Here is a 27,814-nt window from a genome sequence, read left to right on the forward strand (position 1 = left end):
AATCAACTCGGACATTGGCTACGGCTAGGCTAGCGTCCTCTAGCGCGGACTTGGTTACTCCAAATACTCACGTTATAAATCCCAAAATATTTAGCCATGTAAAAGGTCAGGGCATACTTCTTAAACATTCAGATGAGTGAACTGTGGGTCTACTCTAGACTCTCGAGACAGTAGACTCTCTCTCGACTTCAGTCTTTCAAGACCTTGACCAAAACTAATTTAGAAATGGCCATTGATTCAGCTGGCCATTCATTTTCTAATATTAACAAAAGCACAAATCGAGCATTTCAGTGCTCTGTTTGAGAGCTGCACATTTAAAAAAGGACCTTTGTGCGGTACTTGTGTTGACAAGCATCAGTTGAATGCCCATTCAGGGGAACAGTGGTCTGCAGTGTTGGCCTCTAACCCGAGGCGTTGTAATATCCCTGTCCCTGACAGGGTCGGCCAGGGTGTCAGATGTCCCTCGTTGCTTCTGCATACATTTACCATTTGAGTAATTCATACATTTGTCTAAGCTACTTACATTGAATATAATATAGCCGATGTATGGGTTAGGCCTCTTGCTCAAAGATCCCTACATGTAGGCTATGGAGATTGGGACTCGAACCCAGAACTAGAACTTCCGGCGGTGAGTCATGCAATCACACTGGACCAGTCTCAAAAGCAAAGATCACATTTTTTATTATTCTTCTGCTCTGTGTAAGAGGCCTTGCACAGATGGGTTGACAGAGTAAAGAGATAGAAAATTTTCCTTTTTTTGGTGAGATCCATCCATGCATTCTTCTTGCACTGCATGCGCACACACACACACACACACACACACACACACACACATGGTTACAAAGTAAAATTGGCTTAGCTTTATGTTATTGTTAAGGTGTTGAAGACTTCAGGTCTTACCCATAATAACAATAAAAAAGCTTATAAAATAAAAAGATTAGCTGAAACATGATTGAAGACAATTCAAAACCATAGAAAATTTGCCTCCAGAAATGTTTTTTCAGGATAGTACTTCAAAGTAATATTCAAATTGAAATATGAAAAACCTTGAAAAGCATGTTCAAATAAGGCTCAATAATGTATCTATGATTCACAAACTAGGTAAACTAAAGCTGTAAAATGCGACAAAAAAAAAGAAGGTTTTTTGATATTTTCGATAGCTTGTTTGGAACTACCCGTAACTTCATCAGTCAGTAAGTTGGAAAAATTATTACAAAGTATGATGATGCGAGACTCTCTTAACATGAACAATCCTACAAAAAGCATGATGATTCTCTCATAAAAACATAAAAAAAACACATTAAAAAAGTGCCAAGCCAACCCAGGATTGTGCTTTGGAACACTTGCTCGCACAGTCCAGCTGCAACAGCTTACAAGCACAGCACATCACACAGTTTCACATTTGTGGCTGTCCTCTCCAACAGATAAAACATCTACTTTTTTTTTTTGCCCGCCTGTATCCCCACTCCCTCCCTCCCTCCATGCCTCCATGCCTCTTCAGCTTTTCCTCGGGTTGTCATAGCAACCAAGGCCACGCCCCCTTCTGTATGTTTTTTTTCGGGGCTGGGGGGGGGGGCGTGTCTACTGACCCTTTAGTCCTTGCAGCTGGCGTCGTGCTTGGCGGCGGCGGCCTCGTGGCTTGTCCCTCTAACAGCGCTAAAGCCTTGGGATTCGTCTCGTCGGTAATAAATATACAAAATAAATAACCCCCGGCCTCGCTGCGCTGGAGTGAGTCCATGTCCGTGCGCTCCTGGCCGGGCCCTGTGTGTGTGTGTGTGTGTGTGTGTACGTGTGTGTGTGTGAGTGTGTGTGTGTGTCTGTGTGTCTGATCCCTGAACCGTTGGGCTGAGTGTGGCGCAGCTGCGTGGGCCGTCAGTCTATGCGGTTGCCGCAGATGGTGAAGCGGTCGATCTCCAGCAGGTCCTTCTTGTGAGTCCTGTGTTTGAGTCCGTCCTCCTCCGGCCCCGTGGCCGTGCTGGCGATCTGGTGGCGGCGGCGGTCGTCCTCCTCGTCCTCGTCCGGCGTGGTCAGGAACGTGTCCGAAGGGCTGGTGGGCAACGTGGGGGCGGAGCCTTCTGACGGGTGGGCGGGCTGAGAGAGGTCGGCTGTTGGCACCGCCCCCCCTTTCTCCGCCGCTGGATCTGATGGGATAGGAGCAGCCGGGTTAGTACCGTAAACACACACACACACACACACACACACACACACACACACACACACACACACACACACAATGTAACATGTTAGCTCTGCAAGGAAAGGATCGTACTTTATGTATGTATATATATGTTGTGTATAGATGTGAAGAGAAAAAAAGGTGCTGGTTAATGAGTATCACTATGGAAGACTTAACTAAAGATTTGTCTGTGAAAACGTACAAATGAAGCTTGATGAATGAAAAGAAACTCTTTAGAATGAATTGTTGTAAAAAAAACATGAACCATTTCATGGGTGTACTGCTTCAGACAGCCAGATGTGACTGAAATTAGAAAAAAAGTGTGTCTGTATATATATATGTGCATACGTCTATGTATGGATGTATGAATGAAAGATAAAGGCTTCCGAAAATAATGACTCACTGGAAAAGGATGCCTGGCTGTGCTAGATAAAAAGACGCAACCCCCTGTTTGCGAGAGATAAAAAATATGCTGGATGTAACGCCCAAGAAGGCAAGTGTCCAAGAAGGAAAAGGCCTGAAGTGTGCAGAACTGCCATCAGAACAGGCCATTCAGACAGATTGGCCCAAGTCCGATGAATCACAGATGTTTATTTAAGATGGGGCGGGTTCGATACGATGACTGCACAGAGTTGAGGCAATTCATAAACAATGTCATTGTTGCTATGATTATCATTATATCCTACCTCATCTCCTACTTAACAATGCAGGCCTTTTCTTGAACAACCCCTCAACCGAAAAAACACTGCAGCCATTCTGTATGGGGCGTAACACCTACTCCACTAGAGGAAATGTGCTGAAGAAGTATTTCAGCACACTTAAGAATAAAACAACCACACCATGACAGCACATGATGTAGCATGCTTGTAGGTTACAGATGGGTGCACACGGGGTGTGTGTGTGTGTGTGTGTGTGTGTGTGTGTGTGTGTGTGTGTGTGTGACAGTGACAGTGAGTGAGTGAGTGAGTGAGTGAGTGAGTGAGTGAGTGAGTGAGTGAGTGAGTGTGTGACAGTGACAGTGAGAGAGAGAGAGTGATTGAGTGTGTGAGTGAGTGAGTGTGTGAGAGTGACATTGACAGTGACAGTGAGAGTGAGTGAGTGAGTGAGTGAGTGAGTGAGTGAGTGAGTGAGTGAGTGAGTGAGTGAGTGAGTGAGTGTGTGAGAGTGACAGTGACAGTGTGTGTGTGTGTGTGTGTGTGTGTGTGTGTGTGTGTCCACCTTGTGGGGGTGCAGTGTGGGGGTGCTTGGCGCGGTGGGCTCTGGAGTTGACCCGGCTGGTGGCCACGGAGGGCGGGGGCTCAAACAGCTTCTCCTCCATGTTGGCCTGCTTGACGAACGCACACGACGTGCCCAGCAGGACAATGCTGTTCAACACCTTCAGGGTGATCATCCTGCTCACACACAGACACAGACACACACACACACACACACACAGACACACACACATTATTCCTACACTCAAAAGCTCTATCAAATAAAAACGCTACCGATGTCACGATGAATGACAATGAGCTGACAATTCCCAACAACACCACGAAAACACAATGAGAGAACATGTTACTGACCCTAAATAAAACAGCAGCACACACATATAGGACAGGGAGCCCTTGATCTTCACCGAGCTGCTCACCACTTTGATCAACTGAAGACGGGGAAAAAAAACAACAATTACAAAGAGGCACATTGGCATGAGTTACAACCAAAACGTTGCATCGACCGTGTATCGGTACACAGCCAGCGGAGACGGACTGACCAGTAGAGCCAGAGGAAGAGGGATGAAGCCCATTCGCCTGGACACTGAGTCACTGTAGTCTGTATACGCCTGTGGACATAGGTCACACACACACACAGGTAAGAAAATACATCCAAAGCACACAGCCGCCCACGCACCCACAACCCTGAGTCTGCAGCTATGATACGCACGTTTTTCTGTCGGCTGCTCACGAGATCAAAGGCCAGGCTGGCTCGGTACTCTCCGTATACCTGGGAGACACGGAGGGAATCCTCATGAAAAATACTGTAATAACAATGTATTCATAGTTTAAATAACAAGGATAATAGTAATACTACTAATTGTAAGTTGAAATAGTTTCATTTCAAACCTCATAATTGAGTATTATATAATTATTACAAAGGCAAAAAAAAAAAAAAGTTAAGAAATGAAAGAAAAATATTTTAAAGAAAAAAAGGTAATGAAAGGAAGGAAGCAAGGGGAAAGGGAAGGAAATGAATGGAAGGGAAGAAAAAAAAGGAAAGGTAAAGTCAAGTAAAGGCCAGGGAAGGGGAGGTAGATGAACAGAAAGCAAGATTGAACTGAGTGAAACTGTGGCAGAGGGGTCCCGGTAATTGGCCGAATGCCCACCCCAGCAACCCTCTCTACCTGGCAGGTGTGTTTGTGTGAGTGAGAAGACAACAAAGCAGGCCTGTGTGGGGCGAGCACCACTAGACCCTGGGACCAGGTCCTTTCAGTGGGGGAGGCATGAAGGAGGAATGCCGCCAAACAACAGAAGGGGAAACTAAGACCACGTTGTGCTGGTCTGTCTTAAGAGACGATTAAAGGCACTGTAAGCGATATTTATCGGTTTAAATAAGTGTTAAGTAGCTCTATATTCCGACAGCCCTCGCTGACATAGTGCTGGGTGAGGAACAGGGGTCTCCCAGTCCCTCCGCACTGCAGTAAACAGAGAACAAATGTTTTGTATCCCGTTCGCACTTTATCCAATCAGGAGAAAGAGCACTCAACAATGAGGCGTTCCTCTCTGCGCATTCATCGGCGGAAATCAACCCCATCATAAAATGCTCTCTTGAGCAAGCCAAAAACAATTCCCGTCATTCGCTTTCAACAAACAGCAGTAAATACACTCACGTCAGCGCTGATGTCATTGAATTTGGTGATGAAGGCGTGCTTGATGACGTCCACGGCAACCTCGGACGCGATGACCATGATGACATCGGGACAGAGAACCCACAGGTGGTCTGTCGGCACAACGAATAAGATCAGTCACCGTAACAGCAAACATCATATCCAAGAAAACACAACCACAGTGTCTCTTTATAGCGTGTATCGTACATTGTGGTTGTTAGGGCCATGCAGCTGTAGCTAGTGATGTAGGTCATATGGCTGTAAACCACCTGTGTGGTTCCCTCTCAAAATGTATGCAACGTACCAGGGTTCCAGGAGAACTGCTCCATGTTCCTCAAGCAGACGATGAGCAGCAGGATGTAGTTGGTGAACCTCTCTTTGATGTCTGAGAACGAAAACAGAATCCACCCAGGTTTTGCCAACGTCAAAAATACACTACTGCTGAACTCCACTCCAAAAACCAATTGGCCTTTACTACTGAGATATCAGATTTAGATATGAATCGCTAGCGGTGAGTGACACTCACCACTGTTTGACATCTGAAACAAGTTGTTCTTCTCAAACTTCTTGAACACGCTTCCTTTGATCTCTACAAACTGTTGAGAAATATCTGGTTGTAATGCATTGATATTCCAGACCTTCTTGATTACTGTGTGTATGTGCATGTGTGTGTGCGTGTGCATGTGCGTGCGTGTGCTCACGTTGTTGGACATCATGATGGTGAGCAGGGACTTGTTGTGGGAGTTGAAGGCCACGTTGAGGGTGGTGGCCTGGACCATAATGAGGAGGGCATGGAGGACTGAGGAGAGGAGGCCACTCAGGAAGACAACAACAACAATCAAACAAAAAAACACTCGGTAGTACAACACAGAGAAGTGGACCAATAGCAAGTTTCTGCATGCATTGGTAAACAAAAACTATTAATATGGTGTATACAGATTTTTATGGAGTTAATCTTTTTAAATCGCGTTAAGAAGATGCCACATGCCACCAAGATATCAGAAAAGACTTCCCATGTTAACTCAACTGAAGGCCACCAAAATCTCCCATCCGTCTCCCACAGCCCAACATGCACACTGCATACGTTCCGGACTCCACAGTGCAAGGATACAGACGTAGAGCACGGCCATGAGGAAGTGAGGGATGACTCCTATGTGGGCCCTCTTCTTCTCCTTGGGCTCAGTGGCCGTCCAGTACAGGGCGTCCAGGATGTCCTGGCCGAAGGAAGAGAACAGCCGGTCCGCCACCTGACCGCACCAGACCCAGGATGGAAGGAAGGTAGGAAGGAAGGGATGGGAAGGATAGTGAAGTGGTTAGAGTGTCGGAAAGTTCTGGGTTCCAACCCCAATGTCTGCAGTTGAACCGTAGACCTAAAACCCTAAAGCAAGACGCCCAACCCGTGCGTGCTCAATAATGACATGCATCCGTCTGAATGACATGTATCTAATGGCGAGTGAGGCCTTTGGGGGAGCGGCGGTGGGTGTATGACCGGTGGCTGTTACCTCCAGCATGTTGTAAATGATGTAGAGCTTGATGACCGACTGGCCCCTGATGAGGTGGTACATCATGGAGTAGTCCACGTAGCTCATCATGCAGTAGCACAGCACCATGATGAAGCCCTTCAGCACGTCGCACACCTGCGCCGGCTGCAGCAGGCGAGAGCCACTGCATGCACGCACACATACACACACATACACACACACGCGCAAACACAAGTGCACACACACACACACACACACACACACACAAATTGTTTAAATTATAAGCACCAAATAAATTACACTTCAAGCATCTCAAAGCATATGTAATTGCTTGATTATGTCATTCAAAACTAATTTTTTGAAGTGCTTTGGCAGACCAAAGCCAGAGCCAAGAAGAGCAATGCTTCCCCCTAGAGGCCACTTATGGTACAGCACTGGGTGTAATCTATTCACAATTTTTCAATGAAGAAATAAAGTTGCAACTCCTTCTGAATCCCATAATATGTGTATCCAGCTCACATAGCATTAAACATGTGGATATGTTGCTTATGCACTGTTAGAATCAACATTACGTGTCATACCATACACTGTTTGGCTTGGCCGTTACCTCAGTCTACAGCATGGCAGCGTTAGAAGCCGCAAGAGGGCCAGCAGAACTCTGAGGGGCAGCAGGGTGAAGACATAGAGGAACGCATCCAGACACAGGAAGAAGCCAAAAGTCATCAACTAGAGGGAGATGGAGCGACATAGAGAGAGCGAGAGGGAGAGAGAGACATAGAGGGGGAGAGAGGGGGAGAGAGGAAGAGAGAGAGAATGAAATAGATTTATAGGAGAGAAGGGGAGAGAGAACAGAGATGAATGGAGTACAAAAGAAACAGAGCAAGAGACAGGGAGAGAAGAACAAATTCAGAACCGGAAAAAAACTTTTTTCCCAAGAGGCAGTTTGACCCTGCAAATATGTGCTATAGTTGACTTCAAAAGTTAAGTCTGGCCTTTTATAACCATGTAAGCTATTCTGGATAATAGAGACCAATGTATGAATGACAAATGTAAGTGAGTCTACCTTCTCCAACTCCTTAGGGATCCGAAGGCAGGTGTAGACCTTCTCCCGCCGCTCTGTGTATTTGGCCTCGTTGTGTTCCAGGAAATAGCCTCGGGTCAGCTCAGTACGTATGAACCTGACCAGGGACAAGTCTACAAGCAGGAAATAGCCTACATGATCAGCATTGGTTTGACCTCACAATTCAAGTGTGAGACAAATACTGTGCATTGTGTAATGCAATGTAGTGACGCTCCTTCATTAAATCATTAACCTATAAATATGTACAGTTGAACCTATGCAAACATATTGCTGTAGGTTGGACTCGAATCAAAGGTTCAAAACGCACTATATGCTAGTATTTCATCTTGCTCTCAAACGTAATAAACAATGCTATAACCACAAGGCTTCCCAAACAAACGGTGAGACTTAAAAGCAAGCCACTTGGATATACCGTTGAAAGATTATAAAATCAGGTGACCTAACTTGGCGGATTCATTACGTATAATTAAAAGCTGAAAACTTCTCATGCAGAATCAGCTGTCATTACAGCAACACATTCCTGCACGACTTCATACGTCAGTACAACGTAACTAACTGTGTATTGCCATCATGCCTGTCAATTCATAATGCATCAAGCAAGTGTATGCAGCAAAGTGTATACACCTTGTAGTATTCACAATAAAAAAAGTACAATTTGTATTAGAGTGTAGGCTACTAATGAAACAGTTGCAATAGAAGGGCAGCCCTGTACAATTAGGAGTAGCATCAAAAGCCACCCGATTACAGACCAATGTGTGATTGTCCAATGCTGCTTCAACAACAACCCTAGCAAGACTGTTAAATCTCCTATCTTGCAAATGTAAACATAGCAAACGCTGGCATGGCTAATGATAGCGCACTCGGGATATGCATCAGTCAGGACTGAGCTTCTGGCTCTTACCTGAGAGGTTTCGCTTCTTGTCTTTAGCGCTGCTCTTTTTGTCGTCAAATCGTAGCGTCTCCGTCAAACCGCCGCTGTCCCCAGGTTTCTCAACTCTAACTGTCTTTTTGACGCTGCCCTTATCCTCCTTCTCTGTCTCCGGCTCCTCTCCAACGCTAGACGGCTGCGAGTCCGCCATTTTGGCCGAATCCCCTCAGCTCCGGAGGCAGTACAGAGACGTGCGTCATTCGCTAACGTCACATATGCTTAATACTTCCAGTATTCACCACATGGTGTCGCCATTTGGCAGCTTCAGTGCCGACGCAGCGACACGAAATACTATCCAGCCAGCTCTTGCGATGCAATTTTCCCATAGATGGTCATATGTATCCTTTCATATATCACGTAAAGTTGGTTGATTTATACTTATAGGTAAGAAATAATACACATTTCCTAAGGTACCCCCCACCTAAAGGAAACAGTGCTCCAACATAACGCCTCGGTGTAAAAATGTAAACACATAAGATTCAGTTAGGCTATAGCATCTTCAAAATGTATTTATTTTCCAACCACATTAATTATTTCCTTTTGTAAAATCATTGAAAACGACGTTACTTCTCTCACCATTTTGCATTGCCATATTCAACGCATTGTCCAATTTCTTGGACAGGATTCTTTTTTGGATTATTTCTGATTATATTTGGCCTCTATCCATAAAAGCATTATTCTGATTATAGATAGCCTCCATCCATACAAGTGCATGATCCACTGTGTAATGCTGCCTATGATGTTTCAGTAACAATTTGAGACGTTATGGGTTTGTTTTAGATTCACAGGTTGCACTTAAGGAAATATGATGCAATTAAGGCTGAGCTTGAACTTTTTATGCATTCATTTATTATTTATTTGCAAACCCTGCAAACCATGGATAGTTTGAAAAATATAGGCTAGATGGAATACAAGGTAAATTCAGCACCTTGGACAGCGTCTATCTGTTCAGTGAAAGGTGCCATGACATGCCACCAAGTGTGGTGTGATTAGCCGTTACAAGCCGTTTTGGAAATGGAAAAGTGGACGTGTCCGCCTAGATGTGTGCTGGATAGATCAGTATATCAGCCTACCCAGTGTGGACTGTAGCATTGCTCATCTATCCGTCGTCACACATAGGTGGACACGCACACCTGTGATGTCTTAAGGGGCTGATTTCCAAAACGGCTTGTAACGGCTCATCACACCACACCTGGTGGCATGTCATGGCACCTTTTTAACAATCAGCAAGAAGTGTAACTGAGTATCTTGATGGTAGCGCAGGCCTATAGAAAAATAACGAGATGTAACTAAACGGGGGCTGTATTGTTTTTTTTATTGCTTTTGTGACCTTTATGTTCTCTTGAACTTTCTCAGAGGATGACACATTTACTACGTCCTAGATGCGTATTACTCACGCAGCAATTGGTTCACCGTATTAAACTATAAATCAACCTCAAAGGCCAACTTGTAAGGGCGATTGCTCTACTTGATTAAAGGAAAAGCACCGGAGGTGGAGGGGAGGAAGCTGAGAGCAGCATCACGTATAGAGTTTCACCATGGTAATGGATATCTCTCCGCCATATTCAGTGTCTGCGGCCATCTACTGCGCTTTAAGTAAAGAAGACATTTGAATCATATATGGCCTATATATAAAACTGCTTCTCGATCATGGATTTAGTTGATGTCCGGCGGAAAACATCGCAGCGGTGAGGGGCCCGGACCTCAGGACGCGATGGGACTAAAGGTCCGGTGGCGGTAGGCTACGATGCCTACGGTGTGGAAACGAATAACATTCTCGGTTGCCTCCATGCTGTGTATCGGTTCCGTGGTCCTCCTGGTCGTGGCTCTCTCCACGGAGAGGTGGGCCACTGGCCGGATCCTGTGTAAAACCGGAGTGGACATTGTAAATGCGTCGAGCCCAGAGCTGAACAAGTTTATCGGACACATATATTACGGTCTGTTCCAAGGGGGAAAGACCAAGAAGTGTGGACTTGGGGACCGGCGTTCTAAAATATACAGTAAGTCCAAGCAGTGTTTTAAAATCCATCTTTCTTGACATTTTTTTTCTATTTTTTTTCCCAACCTCAGTGGTTTAGGGAGGCCAATGCCCTCATAACAACAAGTACCCCCCCCCCTCCACACACACCTCATGTAGCACACCTACTTGCCAAATAAGACATAATTATTACCGAATTGCTAGTAAAGTAGACTTGCATTGCCACAGTAGGCCTATAACCTAAGTGTAATAAAAAGTATACTTGTTTGAGTTTGCTTGTTGTTGATACTTGTTATGTTTTTGTTTGTGTGTATAATTGTATACATATGTTCGTCATACGTTCGGCTGTGCTGCATATAGTGACCTACGATTTACAATTTGTGGTGCACTTGTGGACCTGTACTGAAAATCGTATTGAAAAATGACATGAATGCAATACACAATGGTATTATTAAACTTGTTTTTTTATGCCTTAATTATGTGTGTTTGTGTGGTGTGTGTGTGTGTGTGTGTGTGTGTGTGTGTGTGTGTGTGTGTGTGTGTGTGTGTGTGTGAGTGTGTGTGTGTGTGTGTGTGTGTGTGTGTGTGTGTGTGTGTGTGTGTGTGTCTCCTGTGCAGTTTTTCCCAAGCTTGTGAAGACACTGAATACTGGACTGCATGTGATGGTGATCCTCTTCTTGCTGGTGGCGATAGGCTTTGCTTTGGTCAGTCTGTCCTTCTGTATTTACAACGCTCGCAAGGTGCCCTACCAAAGCATCAAGGGACACAAGGGACTGTATCTTTGGAATGTTATAGCTGGTTCGTAGACTCAACCACACAGGCATGCATGAACACACATGCACTCACACCAACACACGCACACACACACACACACACACACACACACACACACACACACACACACACACACACACACACACACACACACACACACACACACACACACACCACACACACACACACACACACACACACACACACACACACACACACACACACTCACTCACTCCCCTCAGGCTAGCTTTTTGCTCCAATACATTTGAAGTTGTTTAGTCAATCATGTTTGAAACTTAAATGTTTCAGTCAAATGTATTTGTAGAATACCTTTTTTACATGTCCTGTCCTTCTGCTCTTTACTCCTTTCAAACCTTGGATGCATTATAATAACTTTTACACTCTCTTTTATTCACGTTGTTATATTATGTGTATCAGACCCTTTTATCCGCAGCGACTTGACAGTGAATTCAAATATCCCTAAGGTGCAGGATGGAGTTAGAGCATCTCGCTGCTGTAGGATGCCTACAGTGCCTACAACACCTTAGCCAACCAACACACTATCTGACATCTTCACATCTCTGTCTCCCTACCGATCCCTCAGCTCTGTTCGGTACCCTAGGTGTGCTGTGTTTCCTGGCAGCCATGAGACACCACCGCCTGACGGAGCACATTGCCAACCACAAGGAGAGCTTCTTCGTCCTCACCGTCCTGGACGACCGCCTGGATTGGTCCTTCTGGCTGGGCGTGGCCAGCGTGGCCACGCACGTGGCGGTCTGCGGCGTGGTCGCCATGAGCCGGATCAAGCTTCCCAAGGCGCAGAAGAAGAAACCCGAGCAGCCAGTGATCTCTGCCCTGGATCTGCTCTACTGACATGGAGCTAAGGAGCGCGCCCCTTGCTGACAGGACAAAACCAGGGGGTCAGGGGTCATCGTCCGTGTGGACTAAAGAGACCGACACTGCATGACATCTTCACTAATGTTGTTGTTACTTTTTAAATGTTACTTCCTGAACTGCCTACTAATGAATGGTTACAGAAGGGGTATAAAAAATGTATGTGAGCATGGTTATGACCTATGTCATGTATGTTACAACATACAACCGTATGACTGTGTATAAAATATGAAAGCATTCACGTCACAGAATCGTCAAATGTGGACACTTTTTTTCTTATTTGCCAGTATAATGTAAATATTAGTATTTCTTATGTAGAGAAAGGAAATTATAATTTTGAACTGCATGTTCGTTTTATTGCATGCATGACAAACAAGACATTTCCTAAGCACAAATTAATACTTTTAACAAGTACTTGTTATGCAATGCAAAATATGTGTATCATTTTATTGAAAAAAATGCCAATTGCAACATTATTGTTGAATTGGCATTTGTTAAACGTTTTTTTTTACCACAGTGGTAAGCTTTAATTTTGTTACACTAATTTACTAAAAGTGTGTTGTGATATAAAACTATGGGCCTGAAGAATATTCCTTACTTAAATATTTTCTTGCATGTATACTTTTATTTCCAATCATCTGGACTGTGGTGTTCAGTCGGTGAAATGCAATAGTTAATAAATTATACGATATCGTTTTCTTGTGTGATATTTCCTATCTATTTCACTCAATACCAACTGTTGACCACAGATGGCGCTCGATTTAATTTGGTTTGGTCCCTTTTTGTTGACGTATGAAACGCGACAGACTGAGGCAATCAATGGGTAACCCCTAAACCAGACATATCACATGTAAACGACCTGTGTCTGTATTACAATTAAATCCCTTGCGCACATATGTATAACAGATGACAATGTTTACGTTAAAAAGAGCTTTGCTGACAGCAGCGAGAACAAACCAATGTCGATTCTTTTCTGCATCACAGAACAACTGGAATAACAGAAAAGTAAGTAATAGAAAACTCTTAAAAGCATGAAGTCAGTTCAGACATCAGCATACTTTATTGCAGATGTGATCATCCTTAAATCAGGCAAGCGTGTAAAAGAATGTGCCAGACTTGTGTTTTTCAGCTGTGTTGTAACACCTCTATGTTATGTGTATTTACCAGGGCCTGGTATTGGGAGTGTACGAGAAAGAGGGAGAGAGTAACAGTTTTGATCTGACAACTGCAGCTAGATCCCTGGACGATGCTTTGTCTGGCAAGCTCTCAGAATTGCTAAAAATGTAAGTAAGCTTACTTCTGGTAGAACTAAAATGTGTATCTCTACTGTACTTGACTGACCTATTTAAGGATATTTATGACAACGTCATTCCTGATTTTGTCATCAACAGCTCTGGTCCAGCACTGAAAAAAGGCAAAAACAGAATATTTTATGGACTCCATGAGGTATGAAGCTAAAAACTGTGACACTGAAGAACATTTTTTATACCACAGCTAATCTAGGTTTTATAATGAACATATTTTTGTCTTCAGGACTTCCCATGTGTGGCAGTAGTTGGTCTGGGTAAAAATAATGCAGGTGTGTGTGGGTCGGAGAACTGGGACACCGGCAAGGAAAACATCAGAGCAGCATTATCAGGTAAACACAATAACCTTGACTCTTTGGATTTATAATAAGAATAATGATTTTAGAATTCAAAATTAACATTTATTCTGATGTGTTGCATATCTTAATTCATGTACATCGTTGACTTATGAGGTATGTCTCAAGACTTTCATTGGCCACAAGGACTACCTTGTATTCTACTGCTAATTGCAAACATCAATAAAAAAGTTTTTACTTGAATGGTGTGTGTCTGTCTGGGTCAGCCGGCTGCAGACTGCTTCAGGACCTGGAGATGAGCCACGTGGAGGTAGATGCGTGTGGAGATGCCCAGGCAGCAGCAGAAGGTGCCGTGCTCGGTCTGTTTCAATACGACCTACTGAAGACCAAGAAGAAGACTAAGGTCACCACACAGCTACATGGAAGGTATGCTAATCAGCTGCTATTTTTGGCCAGAAGTCAAGATACAATTTTTGGAAAACTTATTTTATGACATTGTATCTGTGTGTTTTTGCTAGTGATGATAAGGCAGGTTGGGAGAAGGGGATTCTGTATGGTGAAGGCCAGAATCTAGCCCGCCTCCTTATGGAGGGTCCAGCCAATCTCATCACGCCCACCTTCTTCGCCAACACAATTGAAGAGAAACTCGCACCATACAGTGAACGAGTTACTGTTCACAAGCGGTATGTGCAAATGTCCTATTTACGTATGTGCATTTATCATCACCATGTTACATCATGGTTTCATTGAGTTACATCATGGTTGCAATAAGTCTTAATTGCACTTTTGGTGGGTGTAGTGTCATATTAAAGGAAAATCTATCAATCCTAATTTGTTCTCCAGGTCTCAGGGTTGGATAGAGGAGCAGAAGATGGGGGCGTTCCTCAGCGTGTCTAAAGGCTCTGAGGAGCCCCCTGTCTTCCTGGAAATTCATTACAATGGGAGCCCCGATAAAACTCAAGCCCCCCTGCTTTTGGTCGGCAAAGGAATTACCTTTGACAGGTAAACAGCTTTAGGGCAAAAAATACAGTTAAAATGAATTGTCGTCATCTATGATGTGAATATATATTCTTATCCCTGACTTTGTCATCTGTCCATAGTGGAGGTATTTCCCTCAAGCCGTCTTCTGGGATGGATGCCATGAGGGCCGACATGGGCGGAGCGGCCACTGTGTGTGCAGCTCTGGTCACGGCAGTAGCCCTCAAACTTCCAATCAACATCATAGGTGAACCTGTTGAATCAAACGTGGATGAACCTGTTGATGTTTCAATTAGCTCTATCTTTCGTTTCTTCTACTCTATAATGTATTTTCTCTATTTTTTCTGTGTTTATTTGTTTTAGGCCTGGCTCCCCTGTGCGAGAACATGCCCAGTGGAAAGGCCAGTAAACCGGGAGACGTTGTCACGGCCAAGAATGGAAAGACCATCCAGGTGGGTGGCCTGTTGAAGGTCAAACGGTGGACAGTTTCGGATTGAATCACTCTTCCAGAATCACTCTTCCTGCTTGCTTACGGGGCCAAAGTGGGGGCAATAAGTGTCTTTACACTGAGCCGTGTTTAACGAGATCCTTTGAAGGAACCGCTACATTCACGTTTTGTAGTTATGTTCAGCTTTGAACTGTGTCAGTGAGTGGCAAGTGATCCAGGCAATTCTCGATTAAAAAAGGGGCACCATAGCATGGGGGGAGAGGGGGGGGAAATCTGTCTGTCTGGAAGTCTGGAAACACTATTTCTCAAACACTCCGAACACAGCTTGAACTTGCAGTAAATGAACGAAAACACAAAACGCCTTTTCCTGTCTTTGTCCCTGAGTAAGGGTTGTGACAGGATGTAGAGCTCTGAGCCAATGAAAAACAAACAAAAAACAGCTACACCAAGTCGTGTGTGTGTGTGTGTGTGTGTGTGTGTGTGTGTGTGTGTGTGTGTGTGTGTGTGTGTGTGTGTGTGTGTGTGTGTGTGTGTGTGTGTGTGTGTGTGTGTGTGTGTGTGTGTGTGTGTGTGTGTCCCTGTATTTGTTTGAATGTGGTTCATCTTCTTCCACTGCCAGGTTGACAATACAGACGCAGAGGGCAGGTTGGTCCTGGCTGATGCTCTCTGTTATGCACACACGTTCAGCCCCAAAGCCATTGTCAACGCAGCTACCCTAACAGGTAAAGAACTGCTGAAGGGGTTTCATAAAGAACGGAATGCCTTCAAAAGCTTTTGATGTGTTGAAAAATGTGTGAAGGGCAGAGAAAAAAATAATTACTATTAATAAGGTACTGATGGAATAGTAAGGTAACAGTGAATGAGGGATTTAAAAAAGACACAAAAATGCTTTCAAATGCTTTGTTATTGTAGAATATCTACAAAAACTATCGGAGAATAATTAACGCTGGTACAACATGGCCACAATATGAGGGTAATGATGGTGAATGAGGTCTAATGCTAAGATAAAGGTGCTATTCAGAGCAAATGAAGCACTGACGGAATCTCTCTCACAGGGGCTATGGACGTAGCGCTGGGCTCAGCAGCGACTGGCGTCTTCACTAACTCTGATTGGCTGTGGGAGCAGCTACACAAGGTAATACTGCTGCTGCCCTACAGCGAAGGGTTTAACATCATCATGGTGACCTGATACATGGACCAGATAAAGGATCTACTTTTGAAGCTCATCCAAGTAGAACATATTGTAGTACAGTGTAATTATCACCCTGCATGTCATACACATACACTCATATACATACACACAACTCAAAGACAATATTTAATGGATTTAGGTCTACGCAAACACAAACATTACCCAGGCTCCATTCTGCTGTCTGTGATGGTATGGTGACTGACGTGTGTGTGTTTGTGTCTGTGTGCATGTGCGCGCGTGTGTAGTCCAGCGTGGTGACAGGGGACCGAGTGTGGCGGATGCCCCTGTTCCAACACTACACGCGACAGGTGACTGACTGCCAGCTTGCCGACCTCAACAACATCGGCGGCAGCCGGTACGTATCTGCTGATGGTCGGTTCAACATGACCTCATGGCTCCTACTGCATGATGAATACAATGGCCTAGACAGGACTTTCCACTGTCTACTGTTGTTGTTGTTGTTGTTGTTGTAGTACCAAGTGTATGTGTGTGTGTGTTTGTCTCTCCCAGTTCTGGCGGTGCGTGCACGGCAGCTGCCTTCCTGAGGGAGTTTGTCACGGCCCCCCACTGGGCACATCTGGACATCGCCGGGGTGATGGGGAACAAGAGCGAGGTTCCCTACCTGAGGAAGGGCATGTCTGGGCGGCCAACGCGCACACTGGTGGAGTTTGCTGCAAGACTGGCACAGGGAGTGTGAAGAGAGACACCGGAAGTTCTGATGAAACATGAGGATAGACATTAGGATCTATGTGCCATTAGTACAGAAGATGACAGAAAACAAGAGAAGCTTTGTTTTGGTTTTTAGAATAAAATCGGATCCAGATATTTTCTTCAACTTTGTAGTCAATCTTCCATCTTCATTGATTATTTCAGGTATTCCATACTTGGCATACAATTGATTTCTAACGATTTAGAAATTATGGAAAGGTGGATCCTACGGTGCAATTGGATCACGTTGTAACATTGTAATAATCTTCCTGTAGTATCACAACATTGTATCAATATATTTCAATAAATAATATACGTGTATTTCTTGGTTGTGGGTCATTCGTCAGTCACCTGTCAGTGAAAATAGTGGGGAGCGTCTGCGCATGTGCAAACCGGAAATTCAGAATCGGACCAAGATGGCTTCGTCCATGGGGGGAATGTTTCCTGGCCAACAGCCGCCTGGGACTCATCCCGTCGGGGTTCCTGGTGGACCGGGTCAGCCCGGTTTACTGCCTGGTGGTTCTGCTAACAGAGCCCAGGGAAACAACACTTTGGTGGACGATTTGGAGGCTTCCTTCGAGGTAGGACGTGACCATCATGCTAATGTTGCTACCAGCTAATCCCTTCCTTTGTTTAACGTTATGCAATTTAATTTCGGTGTAAAGAAAATATTTACTGACACACATGTACCGGTCATTGCGTGTATAATGACTTTCTAGCTATGACATAAACTATTGTCTACATTGAAAGAAGGGTCGGAGAATTGCCAGATGCTCGGCCCATAGTGTCATTGATATTAAACTTTATCCTCACACTCTTTCTTACTTAACAGGCTTGTTTTGCATCCTTGGTAAGCCAAGACTACGTCAACGGAACAGACCAAGAGGAAATCAGAACTGGTAAGAAAACGATTGTTACTTTCAGTGGGTTAACACGAGCTCTCCATGGGTATATTCGTACAAATGTAACTTGCTGGATGTAATCGTAGTATTTACCAACGTGTCCGTCTGTCTGTTTGTGAAAGGGGTGGACCAGTGCATCCAGAAGTTCCTGGACGTGGCGAGACAGACAGAATGTTTTTTCTTACAAAAAAGGCTTCAGCTGTCTGTACAGAAGCCAGAACAAGTTGTCAAAGAGGTAACATCCATAACCACTTCCATAGTTGGATCCACCGAGGTCTGCTTACTAAATGGTAGACACCAACATGAACATCAAGACATTGAACCTCACTTTTAGTGGAGAGCTGCATATAGAATACATTATGTCAAAAAAATGACAAGATTGTTTAGTTTTAAGTTAGTTCAACTTGATTCTTATTTTGTAATGTAGTGCCAAATGGAGCTGTGTTCACATTTAATCCTTCTATTTTTTCCTGTGTATTCTATGCATCATTCCACCACCATCGTCCACTTCTTCTCCGGTAGGACGTCTCTGAGCTCCGTAATGAGCTCCAGAGGAAGGAGTCGCTGGTCCAGAAGCACCAGTCCAAGCTCCACCACTGGCAGCAGGTGCTAGAGGATGTGAGTGTCCAACATCGCAAGCCCACAGACCTTCCTCCTCCTGGGCCACTGGCGTTCCTGGAGCAGGCCTCTGCCAGCCTCCCTCCAGCCCCGCTCAAACCAAACTGACACTAACACAGACGTAGTTGAATATACATATTTTGCAGTCACCATTGCGTAAAACTATAATGGAATTAGAGAATGTGTGGGATTGACATCTTCCAATAAGTTTTCCAAAATTGTTAAGTATTTTTTTATTTGTAAATATTGTATGTGACCATTTCTTGACAGTGACATGAAAATAAAATGTATTTTTTATGTTAAGCTGACGTATTCCTTTCTTCGCTCAACATTCATTTACATAATCAACCATTTCAGATAAGTCTTGATCTCCAAATAAATGCTATTGGATGAATCACAGTTTGAACAATCAGTTTAGTTGCGTGGTAGTGGTTAATACAGAATGGATTATATACTCCAGCTGGGGTTATAGATTAAACTTGATAGCTTTGTTTTTCATGAGCTGAAGTTTCATAACTTCCCACAATTTACATTGAAATCATACTGTAATAAACATCCGTCGGCGTGCGTAATATGAATGGTTCCCGGGCGCTGCAGTGTGTATCGACCCAGCGCCCAGCCAGTCTTCCACAGCTAGAGGGAGACAGTCTTTTCCTCTCCCCCAGATCGGCCACTCAGAGGAACGTCTTTGCCGAGTAGTCCTTGTTCGTAGGGTTTAATGATCAGTAAAAGGAAAATAAAAGGGAACGCCATCCGCCGCTTTATTTCCCCGTGGCCAAATTCGCATCTGAAGGATTACAATCCCACCGCTTGGCTACGACATATGTGACAATCTGCGCCTTTCGACAGACAGAAAAAAAACAGGCAACACCCGAGTTTAGCTACAATGTGTGACTGAGTATCACCGCAAGCCAGCGAACTCGTGTGACACACCATCGGGAGGCAGCTGTTATGGGCTGAAGCCCGACTCAACAACTAAATCAATCGAGGTCGGGATTTGGTACACGCATCCTTAATAACGTCAACATTGTGGATATGGAATGGTGCATGCCAGTGCCCCAAGTTTACAGCCTCTGAAGAGCAGCGAGATCATGGACATTCATCCTCTGTAAGTCACAAGAGTGTTGACGTTTCATAGTCGCTGGCTGAGTGACGATGCCGCATTGATAGAGCAGCTGGGCTGTACAATTGTTCATGAGCATGACCATTAAGTGCCCTGGACACGCCAAATGCCTAGTAGTTTGTGTTGTAGATCGTTGTGGTCTGTGTATCTTATGTAGGCTACATACGATTGTTTTTATGTGTGTGTATTCATTTCCGCAATTGTGTTGCCCAACCGGCCTGAATATAATTTGTAGGTGAACGGAAAGTGTGGTAGTCACTTATGTAGAGGTGAATACTGTACATGGGCATGACATAATTTCGTAGCAGAGCTCAGGGATTTATTTAACGAGTTATTTAGTTTGTGTTTGTGTGCCAGAGCGGGGCCAGAGAATGCTTTGTGGTGGATTGTTTTGTGATTTTTCTTTGTATACGCTGTCCCTGTTAGGTGTAGTAGACTTTGTCCACATCCTTTGGACAAAGAGGATGGCATAGAGAAGCAAGGTCCTGTCACTCTCAACCCCAGGCACATGCGAAAGGCCTTCAAAGTTATGAATGAGCTACGCAGGTAACACATTGTTTAATACCCCAAACAACCATTGTTTCTAACCAACGATTGCAAAACTCTTTTTTTGCACTTTGAACACTTTTTTTGCCTTTCTTCCCGACGCTAGTCAGAGCCTACTGTGCGATGTGACCATAGTAGCGGAGGACGTAGAGATCACTGCCCACAGGGTGGTCCTGGCTGCCGGGAGCCCCTACTTCCATGCTATGTTCACAGGTATGTCAACCAAGACCTGAATGTTAGCCTTTATTTTGCCCTTTACACCTGTGATTCATGTTGTCGGAATCACAGCTGCTGCCTGTGATCTGTGATTCCCCTGTTTATGATTCCTGTATAAATTCCCACGGATTATACCAAAGCACAGCCTCTTGACGTGTGTGTATGCAGGGGAAATGGCAGAGAGCAGGGCGAAGCGGGTGCGGATAAAAGAGATGGGGGGCTGGACACTTGGCCTGCTCATCGACTACATCTACACAGCGGAGATACAGGTCACGGAGGAGAATGTACAGGTGCGCACATGCAACGTCCGCAATGACGGCGTAAGGCCTACCTTTCAGTCCCAAGCGTAACTCACCGGGGTGTGAATGGGGAATTATCAGTGTTGCGTCAGTCTGAACGAACAATTAAAAAATATTTATTCAAATGTGCCAGGGATAAAACTAGCTTGCTACACCTGTTTGCATCACTGACATGTGCACACAGGCAAATGCCAGCTTCGGCTACACAGTGGATACACCTGAGCACAAGTTGGCCCCATTTTGGAATACATTCACAAGTAATATCTCCTGTCACATTCCACTATACATGTTTTTAAATGCATAAAAACCGTAAAGGAAAAAAAACGTAACATTTGGAAAAGAAACGTAATTACACATGCATTGTATTGTATTGTTGTATTGTATTCGAATGACAGACGAAGCATGAAAGCACAGGGTTAGGATTACCCTAGCTTCAAACAAGTCTCCAGAGTTTTGACACCTCATCAAGAACGCATTGTTTGTCCCATGCATTTGGCTGTTGCCCAAATAATCCCGTCTGGGATTGATTAAGTACATCCTCATCTTATCAGCGGTCAACAATGGACCACTTTGTTTCAGACGACCCTCTTGTTTCACTCACCCACAACCTTGGTTCTCCAGTTTTACTCCCAGACTGCCACCAAACTCAAACGTTTGGCTTCACACATGAAACCTCAAGGCGTTTCTTTAATGACGTGTGTCTGTTGTGTGTCCGTCTCTGTCTCTATCTGTCAATTGGTCGGTCGGTCTGTCTGTCTGTATCTGAATGTACGGATGCGACCCCAGGCCTTGCTTCCTGCCGCGGGTCTGCTGCAGCTGAGCGAGGTGAAGAAGGCCTGCTGTGACTTCCTGAGCTCCCAGCTCCACCCCTCCAACTGTCTGGGGATCCGGGCCTTCGCCGACCTGCACGCCTGCTGCCAGCTCCTCACGCAGGCCAACAGTTACGCAGGTGAGTGTGGGCGTCGTGCAGAGACTAGCACACATTGGACAGGGTAGGGTAGGGTCGTTGGTGAGGGTTTTTGGACTCCCAAGTTGAAAGGTTTTGGGTTTGAACCCAGAGCATGTAGGTAAACCCCTCCTACCTGGTCACCTGTAAGGTAAAAATGGTTTTGGACAAAAGCGTCTGCTAAAAGAAAAGGACTCAATGGTAATACTTAAACAGAAGAATAAATAAACAGGGTCACAGGGTGGCGAGAGGGAGAGAGATGAGGTAGAGTGACGTAGGAGATGACAGTGTTTATACAGTCTTTGTTTCTGTGGACAGAGCAACACTTCCCCGAGGTGGTGGGCAGTGAGGAGTTCCTGAACCTGTGGATGGAACAGGTGTCCAGCCTCATCGCCAGCGACAAGCTCACCATTCCTACCGAGGAGAAGGTAGGACGGACACCCAGCGCATACAAGCCCATACAAGATCTCACATGAATTGTATGAATACATGAATTAAATAAGGTGGCCCTTGATTGATCCCTGACCCGATAATCGGGTGCCCTAGCAGGAGGTTACAGGAAAATAAAAAATAGAATGACAAGCTTTTCTTCGTAAGCAAAATAAATAATAAGCACATGCAAAAATAATCGTGGAAATTTAGATGCAAAAATAATTACCGTAAATAATAATATATCGACGGTAGAGGGGAAAAAAAATGAGGAAATGGGTTTTGTGAATGGAACTCAAATCAGTGACTGCTTTAAAGTGTGTTTTATTTGCGTGGTTGTTTTAGGTCTTTGAAGCGGTTATTGCTTGGGTCAATCATGATAAAGATGTTCGTCAGGAACACCTGGCTCAACTCATGGAGCACGTGCGCCTGCCGTTGCTCTCCAGAGAATATCTGGTGCAGGTCAGTGTGTGGGTGTTGTTTGATTTGTTTTTTTTAAATAATTTTGGGGGTGTTGTAGTAAAGACACTACTCTGACAGTTGACACCTTATTGCTGCTCTTCCTACATTGCAAAAACCAAACACGCCATTTGCTGGCGAGTTGTAGTTCTATCAATGCAATATAGATGTAGCTTATATTGATGTAGCTTATGTTATGGTCTTCCATCTTTCTGTACTTTGTGTAAGTACAACTCAAACAGTATTTATGTTTCTATGGTTTTGAATCAAAATGCTCACTTGAATGGCTATTTGCTGTGCTAGAGGGTGGAGGAGGAGTCTCTGGTGAAGAACAGCAGTGCGTGTAAAGACTATCTGATCGAGGCCATGAAGTACCACCTGCTGCCGGCTGACCAGAGGGCCCTGATGAAGACCGCACGGACACAAATGAGGACCCCAGCCTGCTGCCCTAAGGTACGCCTGCAATAGAACAAGGCAATGATCAGCAGGGTTATTTTCTTCCCGGTTAAATCATTGACAATAGCCTTCATCTCTCTTTGTGTTCATGGTGTATACATGTTTCTATCGGTGCTAGGTGATGGTGGTGGTGGGGGGCCAGGCTCCCAAGGCTATCCGGAGTGTTGAATGCTATGACTTTGAGGAGCAGCGGTGGTACCAGGTGGCTGAACTCCCGACCAGGAGGTGCAGAGCAGGTGAGACCCCCAACGACACCACACGATACAACCAATGAACCAATGAACCAATGAGCTTAAGCTTCAGGGTTACTTTAAAGGTGACATGTTATGATGTTTTTCCAACAAGTAAACATAGTATATTGAGTTCCAGAAAACATGTTTTTGAAGCTGTTTGCTGGAAATGGCTTTTAGGGAAAAAATGTGCCTTCAGAATGTGCTGTTTCTGGTGTCTGTAGCTTTAATGCAAACGAGCTGCAGCCCATTGCATACAAATGAGCTGTTCATAATATGTCCCCTTTAACTTTGAAGGGCTGCGTTCACTTTTGACACTTTGTTTGTTCTGTATTCACCTGTTGGTTTAGACACCGGCATCACAAGCTGCTGCTTATAGATTCTTTGTTCTTTGTACACGCGCATAAAAAGGAACATACACGTCTCGCTACAAATCGTTGTTTGACCCTTGGTGATGCGCCTTGCGCTTCTTGTGCGTAACGTCGCGTTGTCTCTCCCCCCCCCCCCCCCGTAGGCGTGGTGTACGTGGGCGGCTGCGTGTACGCGGTGGGGGGCTTCAACGGTTCTCTGCGCGTGCGGACGGTGGACTGCTACGACCCGGCCGCCGACCGCTGGACCTGCGTGAGCAGCATGCAGGACCGGCGCTCCACGCTGGGCGCCGCCGTGCTCAGCGGGCTGCTCTACGCCGTGGGGGGCTTTGACGGCAGCACCGGTAGGTCCCCCCGCGCCCGTGGCTGTCCACGATGAGGCTTTTGTGACCGTAACCGTGGAAACTTAAAGTTGCATGTCCGCGGTTTGTGTGTTGGTGTACACCTACGGTCTGTCAGGGTTGAACCCGTGTTACAGTCACGCTTTTGCTTTTCAGTGCAAAAAGTATGGAAGGATTATTGGTTTATTATGTGTTGTAATTCTTTGTCTCGGCCTTACCCGGAACTGGCTTACCAAATGCTATTGCTTTCTCCTTGCAGCTTAATCGTCAATGTGACGTAATATGTTACCATTCGACTCTTAACAATCCAAATTTATTATAATGTGCATGTGTCTGAGAGCCTGACATGCCTCTGTTGTCCGCAGGGCTGTCTACCGTGGAGGCTTACAACTCCAAAACGGACGAGTGGTTCCACGTTCTGCCCATGAGCACCCGGAGGAGCAGTGTTGGTGTGGGCGTCGTCAACGGTGATTACATTACCTTCTTATAGATTAGAAATGACTAGGTCAAAGAAACGCCCTGTTTGTTTTGTGTCTCTTACTCCGGGGGGGGGGATTGTCTAGACAGTGTTTAGGTTCTGGGTTCAAACCCCATTGTCAACAATGTAACCCCTTACCTAACCTCCTACCTGTTTCTTAGCGAAAAGTTGCTTTGGATGTAAGTCATCTGTTTTTGTTCCATCCGCTTTTCCTTTGGTTTCTATGTGTTAACGTGTTGAATATTGATTGTTTCCCGCAGGGATTCTGTATGCGGTGGGAGGGTATGACGGGGCCACCAGACAGTGTCTGAGTACAGTAGAGGCCTACAATCCAAACAGCAACGCATGGAGCTACATCTCCGAGATGGGCACCCGGCGGAGCGGGGCAGGTACGCGTGTGTGTTTATATCGGTATATCTACATGTCAATATCACAGTACCAAAGTGAATGATTTGAACATCGTTGAATAGGTTGAGACACAGAGCTAACACACTGGTCCGATTTGAACCTGCAACGAAAAGGTGTGTTTTTAATTCCACGAGATAAAGAAAATGCTGTTGACCTTTGACCCTCCAGGCGTGGGCGTGTTGAAGGGGCTGCTGTACGCTGTGGGCGGTCACGACGGCCCGCTGGTGAGGAAGAGCTGTGAGGTGTTCGACCCGGCCACCAATGGCTGGCGGCAAGTGGCCGACATGAACATGTGTCGCCGCAACGCAGGTGAGAGCGGTTGTGACGGCGAGCCGCGAGGGAAGAAGGAACGACAACGCCACAACCAATGATCATCCTTCCTTGTCTAGGAGGAAAATCCTAAGTGTGTGTGTGTGTGTGTGTGTGTGTGTGTGTGTCCAGGCGTGTGCATGGTGAACAACTTGCTGTACGTGGTGGGTGGGGATGACGGCAGCTGTAACCTTGCGTCCGTGGAGTTCTACAACCCGGCCTCTGACAAGTGGACTCTACTGGCGGCCTGCATGAGCACCGGACGCAGCTATGCAGGTTTGTGTGTGTAAACATCCCGCCTGCTGTCACGGCCATTGTTAATGCAGTAGAGATTGTGCTGTGTGTGTGTGTGTGTGTGTGTGTGTGTGTGTGTGTGTGTGTGTGTGTGTGTGTGTGTGTGTGTGTGTGTGTGTGTGTGTGTGTGTGTGTGTGTGCTGTGGAAAGTGTGCACCGGTCAATAGGATGGAATTATTATATAATTATTTTTTATATTTTGCTCAAAGGGAACATTTTCCCAACTTTTGTGCATAAAAATGCTTTGTATGCTTTTAAACCTGCGCTAGATAACTTCTTGACTGCAGGCATTTATTTAATAATTCTTTTTAAAACATCTGAACTCAAAATTTCTAAAGAATTGAATTATTAAATCTCTAACTCGTTTTATTCTGGTCCACTATGGGAAAATCCTCAGAAACTGATATGGCTCTAACTGTAACTACGACTCTAGCCACTAGAGGCCGCTAAAAACGTACATGGCGCAGGCTGAAGTGCGGACAAGCTTATCCCCTAACTTCATGTTATTGTTTTCCAGGAGTGACGGTGATCGACAAGCCCTTATGACTGCCGCAGGGGCCATGTTGTTGATTTTGAGCAGTCGTCTGCTGAACGCCCATCTTGGATCCGTCTACGACGCCAGAGCTTGGACCTGAGGCTGCCTCCACGGGCCCCGCCAGAAAATGAGCAGATGACGAGGATGATGATGACGCTGATGAGGATGAGGATGATGATGATGATGAAGACGAAGATTATTGCACTTAAGAAACAGGGGGAGGAGCTCAACAGCTGGGAGATATTAAAACCGTGTTTTTAATCCTCTCGTGGGTAAGAGTCAAACCAGTTTTAAGAACCACTACAACCGCAACGGCGTTGGATTGCTACTGAAGAAGAGCTGTTGTAACTATAACATTATGGGTCTTCTCTTTTTTTTGTTTTCATCTTATCGTTGCTGAACCAGCAGGAAGTTCACTTATTAGGTATTTTCCTTTTGAGAAAAGAACAGTGAGGGGGAGCATTATGAATGGAAATCGTATTTTTTTTTATTATTATTATTATGCCAAGAAATGTATGGTTAATTTTGTATAGTGACTGAATGTTTGCTAAACGTGTAAGCATGTGTGCGTGCTTGCATGTGTTTGGGTGGGCGTGTGTGCGTGCGTGCATTTGAGTGTGCTTGCGTGTGTGCGTGTGCGTGCGCGTGTGTGCGTGATTGTTTGCGCCTTCGCTTGCGCATGTGAGCATGTACCGTGTGTGTGTGTGCGCGCTCATCACAGCCGTGCACCTGCAAGTCTCGCGCGTGGCGACGCCTGGTCGCGCACGGGGTCGCGACCTCTGCCCTCTGAGCTCGGACCTTTTACAGTGTTCTCGTACGTGGCTGTCCCTAAAGTGGCTGAATGTGTTTTTATTACACCTCAGTTACCCGAAACCCCCCCTCGCGTCCCATGTTGTCGTCGCTCCCAGTGTGCTATTATGGGCCAAAGTGCCGAACGGGGACTTGTTGAGTTCACCTGCCAAGGATCTAGAGGATGTTTACTTGTTGGTAGCCGGTGTCACGAGCACACCAGTCTGCATGATTCCAGCACAGCCTGTGGAAAGTGATTGTAAAAGAGACATTGTATGCTTTCTTTGGGGGTCAGGGTCGGGGTGGGGGTGGGGGTGGGGGTTGGGGTGGGGGGGGCGGGTTGGTATGTTTGGGAAAATAAAAATGCTTTTATTGAGATATCTGTATGAAAAAACACAGACAAGGATGTTGGTGGGACCGAAGAAAAGACAGAGGGAGAAACTGTTGACGAGCGTTTGAAACAGTTGTATTTATTAGTGTTTTACGTCACTTGGCAGCACTCTCTGTTGTGGTTGTGACCACTGATCACAGCAAGTTAACTATGGGCTGAACTTGATGCATGGTCCTGACCTTTAACCTCTCACCCCCCCCCCCCCCCCCCCCCCCCTCCAAGTTCTCCCCCGCCATCCCCTATCCCCTCCGTTATAGCAAGCCTATTAACTACTGCACACCCTGACTCGACATGAATGTGCCAACTTTAATGTTGCTCTTTATTTCTGTCGTTCTTTATTATTCTCTTTCTCTACTACTCACAACATTGTCTTCTCTCCCTCTCTCTCTCTCTTTTCTGGAAAGTGACCAAACAACTTGATTTTTTCAGTTTTTTGCTCTAATATTTAAAGTTGCTACGATGTTGATTAATATCGCTGTCTCTTGTCAGAGGAATGTCATGTAGGCTAATGATCTTTGAAATGTTTCACAACATGTTTTATATTATCATTAATAAATATGCTTCTTGTATTTA

General features: G+C 45.2%; 5 protein-coding genes across 5 annotated transcripts; 4 read left to right on the top strand and 1 right to left on the bottom strand.

Moving 5' to 3' along the window:
* Positions 1-664: 664 nt before the first annotated feature.
* tapt1b (transmembrane anterior posterior transformation 1b) lies at positions 665-8,680 on the bottom strand (the record flags this gene model as incomplete). Its single annotated transcript, XM_084465779.1, has 14 exons — positions 665-2,141; positions 3,395-3,567; positions 3,742-3,818; positions 3,930-3,998; positions 4,100-4,159; positions 5,043-5,152; positions 5,344-5,424; positions 5,566-5,635; positions 5,741-5,838; positions 6,151-6,286; positions 6,542-6,704; positions 7,128-7,246; positions 7,584-7,714; positions 8,503-8,680. 14 exons carry the CDS (start codon positions 8,678-8,680, stop codon positions 1,873-1,875), a joined length of 1,734 nt encoding a protein of 577 aa, XP_084321905.1. The 3' UTR covers positions 665-1,872.
* A 1,596-nt stretch (positions 8,681-10,276) lies between these two features.
* Positions 10,277-12,154, top strand: clrn2 (clarin 2; the record flags this gene model as incomplete). The annotated part of the gene is made up of 3 exons (XM_084465787.1): positions 10,277-10,529; positions 11,126-11,305; positions 11,886-12,154. 3 exons carry the CDS (start codon positions 10,277-10,279, stop codon positions 12,152-12,154), a joined length of 702 nt encoding a protein of 233 aa, XP_084321913.1.
* An 835-nt stretch (positions 12,155-12,989) lies between these two features.
* lap3 (leucine aminopeptidase 3) lies at positions 12,990-17,425 on the top strand. The gene is made up of 13 exons (XM_084465780.1): positions 12,990-13,180; positions 13,343-13,458; positions 13,567-13,621; positions 13,709-13,814; positions 14,045-14,204; positions 14,297-14,461; positions 14,622-14,780; positions 14,879-15,003; positions 15,120-15,208; positions 15,824-15,926; positions 16,260-16,339; positions 16,642-16,751; positions 16,907-17,425. The coding sequence occupies exons 1-13, from the start codon at positions 13,082-13,084 to the stop codon at positions 17,091-17,093; spliced, it is 1,554 nt and encodes a 517-aa protein (XP_084321906.1). The 5' UTR covers positions 12,990-13,081; the 3' UTR covers positions 17,094-17,425.
* A 62-nt stretch (positions 17,426-17,487) lies between these two features.
* med28 (mediator complex subunit 28) lies at positions 17,488-18,921 on the top strand (the record flags this gene model as incomplete). The annotated part of the gene is made up of 4 exons (XM_084465788.1): positions 17,488-17,685; positions 17,937-18,003; positions 18,129-18,241; positions 18,529-18,921. 4 exons carry the CDS (start codon positions 17,488-17,490, stop codon positions 18,730-18,732), a joined length of 582 nt encoding a protein of 193 aa, XP_084321914.1. The 3' UTR covers positions 18,733-18,921.
* A 424-nt stretch (positions 18,922-19,345) lies between these two features.
* Positions 19,346-27,810, top strand: klhl2 (kelch-like family member 2). Its single transcript, XM_084465789.1, has 15 exons — positions 19,346-19,732; positions 20,174-20,293; positions 20,400-20,510; positions 20,655-20,799; positions 21,595-21,757; positions 22,073-22,182; positions 22,529-22,645; positions 22,946-23,095; positions 23,217-23,334; positions 23,843-24,040; positions 24,403-24,504; positions 24,776-24,904; positions 25,092-25,232; positions 25,365-25,508; positions 26,044-27,810. Exons 1-15 carry the CDS (start codon positions 19,665-19,667, stop codon positions 26,070-26,072), a joined length of 1,845 nt encoding a protein of 614 aa, XP_084321915.1. The 5' UTR covers positions 19,346-19,664; the 3' UTR covers positions 26,073-27,810.
* Positions 27,811-27,814: the final 4 nt, after the last annotated feature.

The sequence above is a fragment of the Micromesistius poutassou genome (assembly GCF_964030765.1).
Source record: "Micromesistius poutassou genome assembly, chromosome: 3".
NCBI lineage: Eukaryota > Metazoa > Chordata > Actinopteri > Gadiformes > Gadidae > Micromesistius > Micromesistius poutassou.

Excerpts from the sequence above, each read along its gene's own strand:
- klhl2 (XM_084465789.1), top strand. The coding sequence starts at position 19,665 with ATGGTGCATGCCAGTGCCCCAAGTTTACAGCCTCTGAAGAGCAGCGAG. Across the intron at positions 23,096-23,216 it reads CCCCAGCCTGCTGCCCTAAG|GTGATGGTGGTGGTGGGGGG; the intron begins GTACGCCTGCAA and ends TATCGGTGCTAG. Across the intron at positions 24,905-25,091 it reads CACCCGGCGGAGCGGGGCAG|GCGTGGGCGTGTTGAAGGGG; the intron begins GTACGCGTGTGT and ends TTGACCCTCCAG.
- lap3 (XM_084465780.1), top strand. The coding sequence starts at position 13,082 with ATGACAATGTTTACGTTAAAAAGAGCTTTGCTGACAGCAGCGAGAACA. Across the intron at positions 13,459-13,566 it reads CTCTCAGAATTGCTAAAAAT|CTCTGGTCCAGCACTGAAAA; the intron begins GTAAGTAAGCTT and ends TGTCATCAACAG. Across the intron at positions 14,781-14,878 it reads AAAGGAATTACCTTTGACAG|TGGAGGTATTTCCCTCAAGC; the intron begins GTAAACAGCTTT and ends ATCTGTCCATAG.